Source organism: Triticum aestivum, chromosome 5B (assembly GCF_018294505.1).
Source record: "Triticum aestivum cultivar Chinese Spring chromosome 5B, IWGSC CS RefSeq v2.1, whole genome shotgun sequence".
Classification (NCBI taxonomy): domain Eukaryota; kingdom Viridiplantae; phylum Streptophyta; class Magnoliopsida; order Poales; family Poaceae; genus Triticum; species Triticum aestivum.
Genome location: NC_057807.1, coordinates 686,770,592 through 686,789,132, shown reverse-complemented (window position 1 = coordinate 686,789,132; position 18,541 = coordinate 686,770,592). Strand labels below are relative to the sequence as shown.

The window sequence follows — 18,541 nt, the reverse complement described above, 5'->3', positions numbered from 1 at the left end:
GGCACTTTAGCGCCGGTTCGTGACGAACCGGTACTAAAGGGGGGGGGGGGCTTTAGTCCCCACTCTTTAGTGCCGGTTGGCAAACCGGCACTAAAGGCCGTTACGAACCGGCACTAAAGCCCGGTTCTGCACTAGTGGGGGTTGTCGGCCAATTGCATTTGTTGACCACCAGACAAGCAATTGCAAGTGTTGTAACCCGACTGTAACCACGCCCAAAAAAGTGATCGCCAATTGGGGGTAAGGGTTTTTGAGGCAAGTTGCATGTCCAACACTACACATGCAAAGTGTTGTAACCTGACCGCAACTACACAACCCTCAAATCAATTGCAACTGTAAGTGTTGTAATTGCCCAGGGCAATTGCATGTTCAACATTCCACATGCAACTGTAAGTGTTGTAAACATCATGAATATTTTATAGATGTGTGACGACTTTTTTTTATCATGCAACAAACATTTTTGAATAAGTGATGATTTTTCAAATATGTGGCTAACAATTTTGAATATGCGGCAAACATTTTTCAAATACGTGATGAAACATTTTTGAATATGTGAAATTTTTTTCAAATACGTGATAAGCATTTTTTTTCGTATGAACATGCCATAATTTTATTTTCAATAGTATAATATTTTTTTCTTTGATGTTTAACATTTTTAGAACAATTTGTTGAAAAAAGTATTTCTGGAAAATTAAAAAAGGTGTGGGACAAAATTGGGCATGATCCTGGGCCAGAAGCATTCTGTTGGCGATTACTACAGAACAAACATGCAGCTACGAGTACGCAAACAATGGGTCTAGTATTTGTTTTCCTTTTTCATGAAACCTGGACATGTTGTAACTCTTTCACAATAATTATAATTGGCTAGATGAATATATATTTTCCTAGTATACTTGCACACCACTACAGTTGAATCATTCTTTCTATGTTTTTTTTACATACTAGTTGTCCTTTTCGGTCATATTACTAGTCAATATTTTTGTACAGACCAAGTACAGTTTTTTTGTACACACTAGTTAATTTTCTAACTTTGTCTACCTGAAAAAAAAATCTAACTTTGTCAGTTTTTTATTTAAAAGTGTTGGGTTCACTGAGCTCGTAATATACGAGCCTAATGAATAGTACTTAAAAGGCAAATAGAAAAGCTTGTGGCAATGGAATCGTAGTACTCTTATCTGTAGATGGTTGTAGGTCTGTTTGTTTTGTTCCAAAAAATGCATGAAAACACATACACACAAAATAGAAAAGACCCGCAAAAAAAAAAGACACAAGTACAATGCTGGGCATACAGTGTAGCCCACTAATAGCCCATATAGACGACCCAGACAACGGACGTATACAGAGAAAACTGACCTACCGAGAAAACTAGACAACGCAGGCACGTACAGAGAAAACTGCGCATGAGGACGTCAGCCTGACGGCAGCTGACAGAGACCAAATTATATCTCATTCAGCTGAGGTCTAGGCACTCCCAAAATGAAAAGGTAAAAAAAAAGACACTGCATTAGCTTTCAAGAAACACGAACAAATGAAAGAAAAAAAAGTGTAATAAGAAGAAAATCAACTTCCTCTCTCCATTAACCTTTTGAGTTCCCTACTGAAAATTTGAAGGACCATAATAAATCACTGGAAAGTAGCATTTCATTGTGATTATCTTTTTTTCTTAAGGATTTCTGCACACTTATCCCAGGTTACACTTCCTTGCTGATGGTTTGTTTTTGGCTAAAGTTTTTTTTGAAACGGAGGTAAAAAATTTGCCTCATCCATTAATTAAGCAGAAGAGAATTGCCCGTTAATTAATGAAAAGCCGAGCGAAAACCATGACAAACCGCTGAGCGGCACACACAGATATCTCACACACACATTTACAAAGAGTGCCTCGTCGAGCTAGCACATAGACGTCATCGTCATCACTTCTCCTCAAACAGGGGACATCGCCATCTCTAATCCCCGAGCAAGCGACTCCGACTTTGTTGTGGACGAACATCCACCCAACCCTCACCGTAGAGGTTGTGTAGGAACATATGAAGATCCATGCCAGAGGTTAGACACCCGCATCGAGGGCAACGCAACTCAGACTCTGAAGGAAATATCCGAAGGAGAGCCATGCAAGACTGGCACTGTAGAAAACTACCGAACGGACCACTTGCTGCCTGTCATCGTTGCCACAGGGGCCCCACCGCCGCAGCTCCGACTTCACCATAACAAACAAACCGAGGTAATCCCAGGAGCACGTCAGAGAAGAGCCGACTACCACTGCAATGCCTCCGACTTCACTTGCTCCATCATCGTTGTCACGGAAGTCTCAACAACACACTAACGCCTTTACCACCCACCCTCACCAACTGGTCCCTCTAACCGGATTAAACTCCAAAATCGATGCCCTCAAGAGGGGAACGACGCAAACGCGACGTCAACGACCGATCCTCCTGATCTGGGGTTTCCCCCGGAGCTGTCTTTTGCAGAGAAAGAGAGAGCATCTCGTCAACGCCTTCAAGAAGGTTACGGCGTCCACGGCCGCTGCCGTCACAAGCTCTAGCCAAGGCCACAAACAGGTTTTCACCCATCTCTCATAATCCAATCAATCCGGCAGCCCACCTTCCCTTTGTGCATCTCCACGCATCCTCCACCCTGGCATCCTCATCACCGCATCAAGCCGGACCTCACCATCTCCTCGCTGGGCCACCACGCAAGCAACCTCCATGAGCAGACCCTGTCGCCGCTTGCCTACAACACTCCAACGCGATAACAGCGTCGGCCCGTCGCGCCAAGCCCCTTGCAGACGACCTCACATGCAGCACACCACACCCCAGCCACGGCCAGAGTACATCCCCGAGCACCTCCAGCAGGCCCACCGCCCACGCGCTCATGCACCCGAGCATGCTTAGTGAGCCGAAGCAGAGGACCGGATCCACGCCGAAGACGCCCAATCTGCCGCCCAGGCAACACGCCGCTGCGTAGATGCCACCACTTGCCCGTCGCCGTGACCTGCAGAGTCGTCCCGCGCCGGACCTCGGTGGGCCGCACGCTGGCTACCTGACCAGATCCACGCAGCCCGCACCACCCAGCATCGTTGCCCCGTCGCCGCGCCTCCCCTTCTTCCTTGGTCGTCGCAAGCAGCTGGGAACCTCCTCACTTGCCAAGCCGAGTCTGAACCTCTGCTCCCAGATCTAAGACATACACTTCAGATCCACTGTCACCGCGCGAGCCACGGACGGCCCTGCCGCTCCTGCGGCGGCGAGGGGAGAGAGGGAGGTGGGCGAGGCTCCGGGCGGCCGGACCTGGACGCTCCGGTGCGGCCCGTACGAGCCGCACGGGAGCGGGAGCGGGAGTGAGTAGTAAGCTTCTTGGCTAAAGTTGGTTGTTGAATATGAACTATTCCATGAAAGATAAAACAGTCTCAAATTATTTGCTCTTTTTAAGTTGAACGATTCCTTCCAGATCTATGGTCAAGCTAGTCATAAAATGGGACACACCAAAAAAATGTCGAGAAAAGTGAATCAGTAAAGGAACAAAAAATGTATGTGAACAATGAAGAAGGGGTTAGTGCTTTTAAGCACCATATCAAGATCCCTGCTGCTCACAACAAACCATTTTTTACTTTTATCAATTCCAAAGTGCCTTTGAGATTTTGTACACCACATAATTTTGGATCATATTTTTTATCAGGTATTGGCGCATAATAGTACCAGGAGGAAGCTACTTAAAAGAAACGAGAAATGCGAACAATAGTGTAAGCCCTGAATGACTAATTTCAAGCTTAATATCTTATCCTTGCTATAGACAGAATTAGTTTCCAACAATAGTCAGATCACATCATAGGCTAAGGAAACTCCCACCAACAAATTGTGAGCAAGAAATTTCAGTTTGCCATCAAGGATTACAAAAAAAAAGATGGTTCGTGCTCTCGTTTTTATCTCATGGATCGGTGCTACTCGTGCATCCTGTTTGTAGCCTCAAGACATGGATCATGTTTGTAGCCTCAAGATTTATCCGTGGGGATAATTTCTTCAACCAAATTCAATGTTGACCCGATAAATGAAATAGTATCGTCAAGCAACAGGAATTACATTCGCTGAGGTCTTGAAATCTTCCAATCAAGTTGCTGCATTTGAACAGTCACCGTTCGTCGCTGCTTCCTTTCCATCCAACACCGGAGGGATGGCCAGGGTGATGTCCTTGTCATGGGCAGTAGCGTCACTGCCATGTTGGTCGGTTGTGTGCTCTTTGAGCTATGCATATCTATCCCCTCTCACCAACAAGGCAACAATGAGGGATACATGGAAGTTGTCCAGAGCCAAAGTCTTGACAGTGCCAAGCCACGGCGATGTCCAGGTGTCGCCTCGAAACTCAAGACAGGGCCAGCATTGTCAAAGATGAGCCGATAACTCAAGCCTGTCATTGTCATTGGAAGGAATGTCATCGCTATCCACCTTGAGAGCTGCATACCAGAAGTGAACCATCTCTTTGGAATGTCCTATTATTTTGAAATGCTGGAGTCCCCTTTGTGGATTATAAACTAGCCTTCCTTTATAAATATTTTGTTATTTGGTAACTGTAGGAAAGCCTAATAGCTGATCTAAAAAATTGCAATGATCTCGCTTGTTAAGATACTATCTTAGTAATAACCTTCAATTGCTCAGTGAACTCTATACCCGCTATAAAGTATATGGAGGAGGGATTATAGGCACTTAACTGCAGAATTCTGTATACTGAATCTTCCATGTGCAATCAAAAGCACAGGAAAGCTACTATGTGAAAATAGATGAATACCAGCATCTGGAGTCTCAGCCACATCACAGATTACCAATGTTAAGCTTCAGACTGTATCCCGTCAGGTCGAGTCTAGCACATAACGGTTAGGACCATATTCCACACCCCTAATGAACCATTACAATTGCCTAAAAGCATGTATCCCATCGAGTCCCACAATTTGATATGGAGAACAAAAGACTGGAAGAACAATGCCCACATAATATGTATAGCTAATTTACTAGAGTGGCAGATTGCTCTTCAACATACTCAACCAACATAACAAGCAATTCTCCAGCAATGTGAAAATTATAAGATCCAAATATATTATCCCTCTGTAAAGAAAATAGATTACCAACCACAAAACACCCACACATGAAGAAAATATTAAAGATAGAAGAGGAGGCAACTCATTTTGCCCATGAAGAATGAAGAGAGTTAATGAGGTATCAGGCATTTGAAACAGAGCCTTGCCTCTTCCATAAATATAGGTCAATAATGCACATAGAAATGTGTGTCGATGCTTTTGAGTGAAAGATCTTGTCTAAGAAATCAGGAAAATTTGTAGCCTAGCAGAATGTGACAAAACATATACATCTTCATCTCACTACATGGGCATTGCAGTATACTGTTATATCCACCGTAGGCAAAAAATATGCAACAAATAGCAGCCTAATACCTAACAGATTTGTGGAGCAACTGTAGCAGTAAAACCTCTGAGATCTTCATGCAACTCAGATCCTGCCATACTGTCAGTTCCCTACGAAAGCTACTGTCAGATCCTGCCATGTTCTCTGTTTCGGCTCAAAGCTACGAGAGCAAACTGTAGAGTTTTTACAATGGCAAGACAAAGCTAGTGTCCGCGATACATTTTCAAGCGAATTAAAAAACTAAGCACATAACTGATGCTGCAAGAAATTGGAAGTTTATTACGAGATAATTCATTAGCCTGCTTACACACACCAGTAACGCGGGGAAAATCCCAACCTTGCTGACAAATCCAACACCACTATGAGAAAACAAGCACCACTGCATTAAAACAGTTACCGCATACTGACACCGATCACAGGAGCCATGTCGCCTTCAAATAGTCATTTCTCATGTTGATGAGAATGAACTCCTGCCCTTAAGCATATTCAACCATATGTTGTCAATGTCTTGCAGGGCCTCCCCTTTTCTGAAAAAGTTGAAGACATGGTACTATATTAAGTTGCACTCATAGGTAGGCATAAGCATAATTAGGTGTAACATTACATAGCACTGAAAGTTTGCTCGAGCATATATATATCTGAAAATGATACGTAAAAAGTAACTACCCATCTGTCTAAACATTCAAACTTTCACATTATTCCACCAACTGGTATATTTATTATTTAATAATAATTGTTCCAAATCACAGAAGAAACGGACATATAGATATACCTTGTCGGTTGTAGAAGCTCATGTATGGAATCAAAGAACGGAATTTTTCTCTCTTCCATATCTTCTTCCACCGTAGTGTCTTCAAATTAATCTCGCAGATGCCAAGATCTACGGTCACAAAAATGATATCATGGCCCTCCACAGACCCAATAACGCTAATTCTTTTCTTGGGATTTTGAATGGGGAGAAGTTCCTTGAGATCGATGACTTTACGCTGAGTCCATGACGCAACTCCATTGGAATCTATCTGTCTTGACCATAGGTGGAGGATTAACCCGTCCAAGTGTGCCAACCCCAAGCCGCCATCCTCCATTGCCATGAGGATAGCAGGACCAACAATGGCCGACCCGGTAAGCGGCGCATCAATCAGTGATAAGCAATTAGAGCTCAAGTCATACTTAAGAATCCCTACACGCTTATCATCATACCTAAGCATGAAGTGAAGTGCGTTTTCGACGTGGACAGGGGGCAGTGAATCGATGAATGGATCGGCCGTAATAAGATGAAGACCAGAGCACGGCTTGCTCCATCCATCAAAAAGAGAATCAGAACCCAAGTCACTCCACTCGGCCGGCATGGGCGAGGACACATACGCATGTGCAACACAATCACCATCATCATCGTTCGTGTCCAGGCCGATGAAGACCACCTGGAAGGGGCCCTCATGGCATGCACGGTGGTCACAGCCCCTCACAGCGCAGAGCACCGCCGCGCCAACATAGCCAACAGGCGCTTCCAGCTTCATCCGGCGGCCTGTCATGGGGTCCCAAACGACGAGCCCCGTGTAGTTCCCAAGGAGGACGCGGCCATGGCGGCAGTCCCACGGAGCGTACCCACGGTCCCAGCCATCGGCGGCGGAGATGAGTGCGCCGAATTTCGCGGTGGGGACGAAGTTTGCCACGGGGTCATCCTCCTTGGAGCCGCGGTTAAAGATCCAGTTGTAAAGGAATCCCAGCATGGGGGGAGCTCCATGGAAGTCGCGGTAGAGGCCGCGGAAGCGGGCGCTGGAGAGGAGGCCGAGCCAGAGCTTGCAGGCGAGGGAGGCGCGCACGAGGTGCTCGGGCTCGTCCGGCGGGAAGCGGAGGAAGATCTCCTCGAGAAGCTCATCCGGCAGCGCCGGCGCCGGCGGCATGGTCGGTGGCGGCGGCGAGGGTTTCGGGCCGGGAAATTTTTTGGGCTGGTGCGCTGGGTGGAACGGATGTGTTGTGTGCTGCTCAGTTTTCTCTGATTGGCCTCTACTTTTGTGCTTTGGGCTTTCTTTTTTTAGGCTTTGGGCTTTCAGATTTCAACATTTTTCAGGCCCAAAGTAGCAACATTTCAAAAAGAAAGCATTTCAAAATAATAATTTAAAAGGCAAGTAGCAACATAGGCACTACGCAACTGATCCACCTGCTTGAAACTTGAAATCACGGTTTCTCAAAGAAGGAAAATCTAGAAGGACAATCAATTTTATGTTTTTACATGTCATCTTTTTATTAAAGGTTATAAAAATCATGTTTTGTGTTGCCCTAGATTTTTTATTTTGATTCAGATATTTTGATTTAAATATTCAATATCATGTATAGATCTTTGGACATTTAGTTTGCCTAGATATATAAAAAAATCCTTGGTTTTTAATCTATGGTTACAAAATCATATCTGTTTTAAGGATATTCTTGAGTACTCAAACTATGACTTTTATTTTTGAAACATATGTAGGAGTATATGGTACCGACTGAGGGAGCGGCTTGGGGAGGGTGTGACCACAAGGTGGCCTGCCATGGCCATGGGTGGCATTGGAGGGAGGTTCCTTGGGGCTAGAAGAAGACGGTTTGATGAGGAAGAAGCCTCCTGAGCACTTCAATTTCCACCCAACAATTCACGCCGATTCGGCAGAACACACAGTGTTTTACAAACCGCATTGATAATTAATAATTTCAATAAACAATTGTACTTTTTTCAACTGTACAACTAAATAGTCGCCCCCTTTGATTTGCCAAAGCACGAGACAATCATTGATAATTTCAATGTCATTGTCCCTTTTTTCATATTTGACATGATGGTATTGATGAAAACAAGTGTACTTTCATTTGAAAAACATAATGGTCGCCCCCTTTGATGTTTTACACGCAACAACATAATGGTCGCCCCCTTTGATTTGTAAAAACATGAGAGTCGTGATAATTGTGTCACGACCCCTTTTTCAAATTTTGTCGTGGCAATACCATGACAACATTTGTACTTCCATTTGACGTCGTCCAATACTCAACAACAAATTATGTATTTGAGAACTTCACAATTTCTACAAAAACCTATAAAACTTATAAAAAATCAAAAGAAACATGAATACAATTGCTTATCGGTCACTGTATGTGTTTTTGTACAATGGACTATTGTCAAAATCTAAGATTGGCCGCACACCTTTTTATGGGTTTATTTGGGTTCATCCAATGTCAAAACCATCTGGATTTTGGATGGCGACATTTTATATAAATGGGGAAATAAGAAACATAAAATAAAACAGGGGGGATAAATATCCAAACATGCTAATAAGCTTCTATGATAATAAAATTCATAATATTCTAGAAAAACATTGGGCAAAGAAATCTCATAATTGATACTTGATACTAAAGTTACAGTTTTTGAGGCTTGAGAGCCAGATACTTGGAGGTGGAGGCATATCTGAATGACTCTACATAATACTGCAACCACATGGTATACTGATCTTTGCATGGTGGGAAGAAGAGTTGAGACGCAAAAGTGCATGCACAGGTCTGTTGTTTCCTTAGCTCTATAACAAGCTTCAGTCTAACAGTCAGAGGTTAGTTGTAGCAATGATCCTGTGTCCTTGCGGTCTCTGACAAAAAATAATTTATTCATTCATTTGAACAGGATGCGCCATTTCTTGCGAATTCAAACACATTCCACATCTAGAACTTTGAAGTCCCTGTGATCAAAGTTGCCCAGCCTGAGCAACATTGGGCACTGCATGGCCCTGTGAGCTGAAGTGAGATGGGGATACAATAGACAGCTCCTTCAAATAGTCTGTAGCAGAATTATGTGCCACACCATTGTAAGCCTGGAAGAAACCTGCAATATCAGATTGAATTTTCCTGGTGCCTTGGATTGGAACAGAGGTTTACCTGAGGCTGCAACTTTAGCCAATGTTTGATTAACTGTTAGGAGCGTGGCCTGCTGAATCTGGATCAATTTTGCCATGATCATGATGTTGATCCTATGATCATCGTCTTCTCTGCAAATGCTGATTGCAATGCCTGCATCAGGTTACAGAGAGGAACTCTTCCCAGGGGCATCTGCAACAAACTTAAGCCCAGCAATGTTCAAGGCAGTTTTAATGGTAGCTCCCTGAGGGGGTCAGTCATCAACATCTGCTCATCAACACTTACAGATAACAACATCAATTAAATCCACAAGATTAATTAGGAACATCAGCAGGCCTACATGCAGAAATCATCATCATATCATCTCTTGGGCAACAGAACCACTCACTCTGGGCATATGTTCTCATCAATGGAACATCCTTGGAGATGAATCTAAAGAATGGATCAGAGTTGGGACAGCAAACTCTAGTACATAGCTACTGACAAAAGAGCACATAACTGATGCTGCAAGAAATTGGAGGTTCATTACAAGATAACCCATTCATCCACTTACACATAGCTACTGGCGGGGAAATTATAAGCTTTGTGGCAAAAGCCAACAACAGCATGAAAAACAAGCACCACTGGCAAAACCAACTACATACTCCCTCCGTTCCTAAATATAAGTCTTTGAAGAGGTTTTCACTATACACCACATACTGAGCAAAATGAATGAATCTCACTCTAAAATGCATCTATATACATCCGTAGGTGATTCATAGTGGAATCTCTACAAAGACTTATATTTAGGAACGGAGGGAGTACTAAATAGTGATGACCCTTGCAGCCTCCGATTTCTTGTTTATGAGAGTGGCCCTGCTACCCTAAGCATACTCAACCATACATTGTCAATGCGCCGCATCACCGGGGATCACTCTTTCTGCAAGAGTAAATTTTTCAGTGTGATTGCAAAAAGGAGATGACATGATCTTATATAAATTGCCAAATTAGTAAGCATAATTAGTTGTAATTACATAGCACTCAAAATTTTGCTCGGGCAAATTCAAATATAACTTTCAATCTGATTACACATTCAATGTTTTGTTTGTTCCACTAACTAATATGGAGTATTACTTAAGAATTGTTCCTGAATCAGAAAAGAGAGGACGCATAGATACAAATATACCTTGTGGATTGTAGAAACTCATGTACAGAATCAAACCACAAAGCTTTTTTCTCTTCTGTAGCTTCTTCCACCGTAATGTCTTGAGATTAATCCCGTAGATGTCAAGGCCCATGGCCACGAAAATGATATCTCTGCCCTCCACAGACCCAATCAGTCTAAGAATCTTATTGGGATTATGAATGGGGAGAAGGTTATTAATATTGATGACTGTACGCTGAGTCCATGACGCAATTCCATCGGAACCCCTTTGTCTTGACCACAAGTGGATGGTCAACATGTCCACATTCGCAAACCCCAATCTGCCATCCTCCATCGCCACGAGGATAGAGGCATTGAGAAGGATAGACCCCGCCAACGGCGCATCAATCAATGATAAGCAGTTAGATCCCAAGTCATACTTAAGAATTGCTATGTGATTATCTAGGTAATACACGAGCTTGAAGTGCAGTGCGTCTTGGACGAAGACAGGGGACAGTTCGTCCCAAAATGCAATGGGTCCAAGATGAAGAGCTGAGCACGGCTCGTTCCACTTATTAAAACGAGAACCAGAGCATGGCTTGCTCCAATCACCGGTCACCGGCAAGGACAAGCACGCGCGCGCAACATATTCACCATCTTCAATCGTGTCCACACCGATGTAGAGCACCTGGAAGGGGCCTGCATGGCACGCACGGTGGTCACAGCCGGCCACGGCGCAGAACACCGCTGCCCCATAGCTTCTGCGCAACTGGTCGGGCGAGTCCAGCTCCCTCCGGCAGCCCGTCATGGGGTCCCAAACGACGAGCGGGACGGGTTGGTAAGACTGGTCGCCGAGGAGAACGCGGCCATGGCGGCAGTCCCACGCAGTGTAGCCCCAGCACCCCCAGTCGTCGTCGGGTATGCGCGCGCGGAATTTCGTGGTGGGAAGGAAGTGTGGGATGTTGTCTTCCGCCTCATGGACGGAGTTCGATCGAAGGGAACACAGGAAACCTAGCATTGGGGGAGCTCCATGGAAGTCGCGGTAGCGAGCACGGAAGCGAGGGGCAGAGAGGAGGCCGAGCCAGACCTTGCTGACGAGGGAGGCGCACAGGAGATGCTCGGGCTCGTCCGGCGGGAGGCGGAAGAAGACCTCCTCGAGGAGCTCGTCCGGCAGCACCGGCGGCGGCATGGTGGGTGGAGGCGGCGAGGGTTTCCGATGGGGAAATTTTCGAGCTGGTGCGGCGGGTGGAAGGGGATTGGATCCACGGTCCAGTGTCAATGTGTGGTGGGGGGATCCGACGGGTGGAACCGGGGCGACAGTGTGGTGCTCTCGTTTTTCTCTGCTCGGGCAGTGGCAAATCGAACACAGTGAGAGCATCTACACCCTTGCATCTCAAATCGGCCTCGAAAGCCCGGGCGGCCACTGATCGGTCACCATTTTTTGATCCAGACGACCTCTCAAACGAGCCTCAAACGCCCGAACTGACCGGCACCCCTCATATCTAGTCGAAATATGAGACGGATATGGGGCGCCCGAGCACGCCCGCCACATCAGTCTGATGGCGTGGTCCCATGCGAAAACGCCTGGAAACCCGGCAGTTTGGCGGACGCCACATCCGTCGCTGCGGTGTGAACGCCGCGTCGTGGCGCTCCGGCTCGCCGCCTGAGACCAAATCCGTCTATTTAAGCTGACCGGCGTCCCGCAACCCTAACACATCCACCTCCCCCCTCTTCGCATCGCCAGTCCGAACCCGTCTCCCGCTCCGGCGCTATGCCCACGCTCCGGTGCTCCGCCATGGTCCAGAGGAAGATCACCTACTACGCAATGCTGACGCCAGAGCACCGCTACGAGAACCAGCAGGAGATCCGGGCGAGATAAGCCGCGCACGCCGCCCGCATCGCTGCCGGGCTGCCTCCGGACTCGTCGTATCCGGAGGAGGAGGAGGAGGAGGAGGAGGAGCTGGCTCCAATTGAGGTGGAGGAAGCGAGGAGGCGGGGCAGCAGGATCCGGAGCTGCAGCTGTCGGGCTTCAACATGGAGCATGCGGAGGCGTAGTTCGTTATCGCCCAGTCGGAGGAGATGGCAGAGCAGCAGACCATCCTGGAGTCCATCCGGGATGAGGCCTATGTGGACGCCAACCAGGCGTTTCTCTACCAGGAGCAGGTGGCGTCCCACGCGCTCTTCGTCGAACTCAACGCGAAGATAGAGGCGGATGAGGCCAGAGCGGAGCAGTCGGAGGTGCCGGAGGAGCCGTTGTAGCTACCACCCATGCTGCCGGAGCCGGGCACGGAGATCATCGACATCTCCGACGACAAGTAGCTAGGTGATCGACGTAGTACGTAGGTTTATTTTAGTTTGCATATCTTTTGTATGGATTTGAGAATCTAGTATGCGATGTCCGGATGCATTTGCTGAAACTTGAGACGTGCCCGGTCACTGCGCGCGGACGGGCTCGTCGGCGGGCGTTTGATGGGCCATATTTGACATATCCGGCTGTAGATGCTCTAAGCTACCCGACAACCGCGATCGCTCACGCATGCCACATCAACGCAGTTAACGTCGTAGGGATTGGTGGTGGCGTGGTTACCGTCCACCCCAGATAACACCTCCCGGTAACTTCCTTCTCTTATCCTCACCATGAAGGCAGCCCACCCACACGACCTCTCTCTCTCTCTCATTTCCTCTTCCATCTAACCCGCCGACACGAGCATGACGAGCGGGAGGGGAATTGGCTCCGCTCTCCCACGTAGACACACCAACTTCATCGCCTCGAGGGAGAAGTGGGTGGGAGGAGAAGGACGCGGCGGCGGTTTTGATCTATGGTCTGCTTTATCGGGTCGAAGTGGTTGCCGGAAGGATGGGACGAAGAAGTCGTCGTTGGCTAGCTGAGGGCCAGGTGAGGATGAGGGGAAGCGGCTTCCAGCATGCCACCAGCGTTGGGTCGATGGTGTCATGCCTCAGCGGCCAGGATCATGCAAGGTAGATGTGAAGCAGGGGCGCCCCTCTCCCCTGAGCTCCATATCAATGGGAGCAACAGCGAGGTGAGCAGTGAAAAGGCTCATGCCTGAAAAGACCGAGGGGTTGGTGATGACCCACAAGTATAGGGGATCTATCGTAGTCCTTTCGATAAGTAAGAGTGTCGAACCCAACGAGGAGCAGAAGGAAATGATAAGCGGTTTCCAGCAAGGTATTCTCTGCAAGTACTGAAATAAGTGGTAACAGATAGTTTTGTGATAAGGTAAATTGTAACGAACAACAAGTAACAATAGTAAATAAGGTGCAGCAAGGTGGCCCAATCCTTTTTGTAGCAAAGGACAAGCCGGACAAACTCTTATAATAGGAAAAGCACTCCCGAGGACACATGGAAATATCATCAAGCTAGTTTTCATCACGCTCATATGATTCGCGTTCGGTACTTTGATAATTTGATATGTGGGTGGACCGGTGCTTGGGTGTTGTTCTTACTTGAACAAGCATCCCACTTATGATTAACCTCTATTGCAAGCATCCGCAACTACAACAAAAGTATTAAGGTAAACCTAACCATGGCATGAAACATATGGATCCAAATCAGCCCCTTACGAAGCAACGCATAAACTAGGGTTTAAGCTTCTGTCACTCTAGCAACCCATCATCTACTTATTACTTCCCAATGCCTTCCTCTAGGCCCAAATAATGGTGAAGTGTTATGTAGTCGACGTTCACATAACACCACTAGAGGTTAGAAAACATACATCTTATCAAAATATCGAACGAATACCAAATTCACATGACTACTAATAGCAAGACTTCTCCCTTGTCCTCAGGAACAAGCGTAACTACTCACAAAGCATATTCATGTTCATAATCAGAGGGGATATAATGTGCATAAAGGATCTGAACATATGATCTTCCACCAAATAAACCAACTAGCATCAACTACAAGGAGTAATCAACACTACTAGCAACCTACTAGCACCAATCCCGGACTTGGAGACAAGAATTGGATACAAGAGATGAACTAGGTTTGGAGATGAGATGGTGCTGGTGAAGATGTTGATGGAGATTGCCCTCTCCCGATGAGAGGAGCGTTGGTGATGACAATGGTGATGATTTCCCCCTCCCGGAGGGAAGTGTCCCCGGCAGAACAGCTCTGCCGGAGCCCTAGATTGGTTCCGCCTCGTGGCGGCGGAGTCTCGTCCCGAAAGGTTGCTTATGATTTTTTTTTCTCATCGAAAGACTTAATATAGGAGAAGATGGGCGTCGGAGAGCCACCAGGGGGCCCACAAGGTAGGGGGGCGCGCCCAGGGGGGAGGGGCGCGCCCCCCACCCTCGTGAGCAGGGTGTGGGCCCCCTGGCCTTCATCTTTGGCGATGATTTTTCTTTATTTATTTTAAGATATTCCGTGGAGTTTCAGGACTTTTGGAGTTGCGCAGAATAGGTCTCCAATATTAGCTCCTTTTCCAGTCAGAATTCCAGCTGCCGGCATTCCCCCTCTTCATGGTAAACCTTGTAAAATAAGAGAGAATAGCCATAAGTATTGTGACATGTCGTGAAATAACAACCCATAATGCGATAAATATCGATATAAAAGCATGATGCAAAATGGACGTATCAACTCCCCCAAGCTTAGACCTCGCTTGTCCTCAAGCGAAAAGCCGATAACAATAAATATGTCCTCATGTTTAGAAGTAGAGGCATCGATAAAAATAAAATACGGACATGAAGGCATCATGATTATTTTCATAACAGCAACATATGTAGCTTTGTCATATGATTACTTATGTTCAAGTGATGATCTTTTCACAAAGCCAAAGTATGAATCATAAACCTTATTGAGCACCAACAAATTATACCCTCAGTCATTGAAGCAATTGCAATTTATCATAGCATCGAAAAGAGTCTATGTCAGAGCTTAAAAGCAAGTCCACATACTCAACTATCACTTAGTCCTTCATAATTGCTAACACTCACGCGATACTTGTGGTTACAGAGTTTTAATCGGACACAGAGAAAGATAGGGGCTTATAGTTTTTGCCCCACAACCTTTTACCTCAAGGGTAAAGTCAACAATAATAATTCACGCTCCCCCACATCCAATTAGATATATATATCATGTTCTTTCCAACATGCTGAGCTTGCCAAAGGATAAAATGAAAAAGGACGGGTGAAGATCACCGTGACTCTAGCATAAGGTAGAGGATAATGATAAAAGATAGGCCCTTCGCAGAGGGAAGCAGAGGTTGTCATACGCGTTTAGGGTTGATGCACAAAATCTTAATGCAAAAGAACGTCACTTTACATTCCCCCTTGTATGTGAACCTTTATTATGCAGTCCGTCGCTTTTATTGCGTCCACAACAAGTTCGTGCAAAGTTTATTTTCTCTGCACTAATAAATCATGCATATTTAGAGAGCAATTTTTATTGCTTGCACCGATGACAACTTACTTGAAGGATCTTACTCAATCCATAGGTAGATATGGTGGACTCTCATGGCAAAACTGGTTTAAAGGTATTTGGAAGCACAAGTAGCATCTCTACTTAGTGCTGAAGATTGGCTAGCATGAGGGGGGAAGGCAAACTCAACACGGTAGAGGAACCATGACAACATACTTTATCTCAGATGTAAGAAACCATAACTCATTATGTTGTCTTCCTTCACTACTAGGGAAAAGCCTAGCAGCAGCGCGGGTTTTGGGCCTAGCAGTTGCGCGGGCAGGAGCGCTACTGATAAGGCGCTACAGCTAATGCTTAGCAATAGCGCGTCTTGGCCCACGCTACTGCTAAATTGACTTAGTAGCAGCGCTTCATCAGAACATCGCTACTGGTAACTAGTAGTAGCGCTTCTCCTTACCCGCGCTACTACTATTTTTTAGTATTTTATTTCTTTTCTTTTTCTTTTCATGTTGTATTCATACACCTTTACACAAGTTTTCATACAACAGGAATTTAGAGATTGTTTTTACATCATAATGAGTTATTACATCATGGGGTGAATGATATAATAATATCATCATCATCATCATATCATTAACAACTTAGCATCATAATACATCATTGTCACATAACACCTCCTCAATATCATTGTTTTTATCATTGACATCACATAACACCTCCTCAAGATCATCATTATCAACTCTAACACATTACCACATAATAAACATATTGTACCTCATAGGACCTATTACATTCGATTAAGACCTACTACATTTTCTAAGGTAAAATAACAAAAAACAAGATAGCCCCTGACTCTCCATTATGGAGAATGGAGATTAGCCTGTCTCCAATTCTTGCCTTTCGCTGAATGTTACTTCCAAGAACCTCCTTGCGAATGTCCATACATTTCTTCCATTCTCTGATGATCATGTGTTCACAGGTTTTAGAAATCCGATATGCACAGGTGAGCTCCGTAGATTTACCTGGCAGTATGTTCAGATCTGAGATGCGACCATGCAGAGACATCAGATGAGGCACACAATCCATCGGGAGTTTTTGTTGAAAAACATAATAATAACTTCGTAGTTAGCAATTATGTACTAGTTTTAGAAGTATGCAAAAGATGCACGGATGTCGTAATAGTAAAAAATCTTACCAGGGTATCTCCAGAGAAGTTATCGTTGTTTAACACATGCACTAGTGGCACGTATTCACCATAATTTGGAGGAGTTCGATAATAGTCATTGTAATTCTCAAGAAGAGTATAAAATGCGATCAGATGATTTTTCTCCTTATACGTAATTGGGTGCCTTCGGTGTAGTGGGTTTTATCTACCATCTTCCGCACAGTCTTTGAAGAATCAAAATAAGCTGTCAATGGAAATAAGCTATCAACTATTTTGAAATAAACAATATAAATTAGTTAATAACTATGTTTGAGAAACTCACATAGCGGTACAATCGGAAGCGTATCAACAAGGACCCAAATGTCCATATTGTCTTCCTCGCTGTCAGGATCACCAAGATCCATGGTGACAATCATACCCTCATAAAAACTATACATTTTGCAAAGTGCTTCCCAATTTTGGCAACCAAAATGGGTTACGCTCTGAGCATTGCACAGATTTACTTCAAAATCCATATCATGATGGGTCCTTAGGTGTATTTTCTTTGTTTCGAAATTTTCATGGTCTTCAAAACCCATCCTCTCCAAGACATAGCGTCTTGCATGGCATGGGATAAGCTAGTCGAATTGTAAAATATGAAAATTAGATGTTGAAATAGTTGAAGTCATGCTTAATGGAGATAAAAACACTTGTCGTTGTTGCGTACCGTTTCACAATCGAAGGTCTCCTCGAGCTTAATGCTGAAGCGTCGATCTTCGTCCAGCCGAACGAACTTGTCGCACATACCTCGATCGTCGTGGCACCAGCTACACTCCCCCGGGAGACCGTTGTCGTCCGAGTATGACATTTCCTACAATCATAATTCAAAGATTAAACTTGTACATATTCTAGCACAAGTCATGCCAGAATTCACGACAAAATCCGGCATGACCTTTGCTAAAAAAGGACATATCGAGCGCCTGAAATTTGCCGGAACGGATATTAATCAACACTCCGGCAAAACATAGGCCACCCGGAGATGTAAACTGAACATGAACGACCACTTGGGCAACCACATATCCTATTTGAGCAACAACACAAGATATACAAGGATATTTGGCTGGTCTCACCTCGATGTCGGAGGGCGTCGGTGACTGGGACGACGGCGGGGATGTCGGAGGGGGTCGGTGACGGGGACGACGGAGGTCACCTGAAACCATATAAGTTATCACTAACAACAAACATGACATGTTCAACTAGTTTTATTAATTCAACTAGTTCTTACTAAATATAAACTTACTATAAATAGAAAAAAACTAGTTCTTTCTAAAAATAAAGTAGTTCAACTAGTTATATTAATTATCTTACTAAAAATAGATTAGTTCTGTTAATTCAACTAGTTCAACTAGTTTATTAATTTACTTACTAAACTAGTTCAACTACAACTAAAGTAGTTCAACTACCACTACTACTACTAAAAATCTAGTACTAACTAAGCAACATCTAGTACTAGCTAACCCTAAATTGACATCTACTACTACTAAATCTAGTACTAACTAGTGGCTGGGGGTGGGGGGCGACGGAGAGGTAGCTAGGGGCGGCGAGGTCGAGGGCGGTGGGAGGAG

General features: G+C 45.1%; 2 protein-coding genes across 2 annotated transcripts; both read right to left on the bottom strand.

The window, feature by feature from the left end:
- Positions 1-6,142: 6,142 nt before the first annotated feature.
- On the bottom strand, positions 6,143-7,368 carry LOC123115287 (uncharacterized). Its single transcript, XM_044536483.1, has one exon. It carries the CDS (start codon positions 7,301-7,303, stop codon positions 6,143-6,145), a length of 1,161 nt encoding a protein of 386 aa, XP_044392418.1. The 5' UTR covers positions 7,304-7,368.
- Positions 7,369-9,749: 2,381 nt separating this feature from the next.
- On the bottom strand, positions 9,750-11,689 carry LOC123117672 (uncharacterized). Its single transcript, XM_044538383.1, has 2 exons — positions 10,438-11,689; positions 9,750-10,191 (listed from the first exon to the last, which is right to left on the bottom strand). Exons 1-2 carry the CDS (start codon positions 11,582-11,584, stop codon positions 10,160-10,162), a joined length of 1,179 nt encoding a protein of 392 aa, XP_044394318.1. The 5' UTR covers positions 11,585-11,689; the 3' UTR covers positions 9,750-10,159.
- Positions 11,690-18,541: the final 6,852 nt, after the last annotated feature.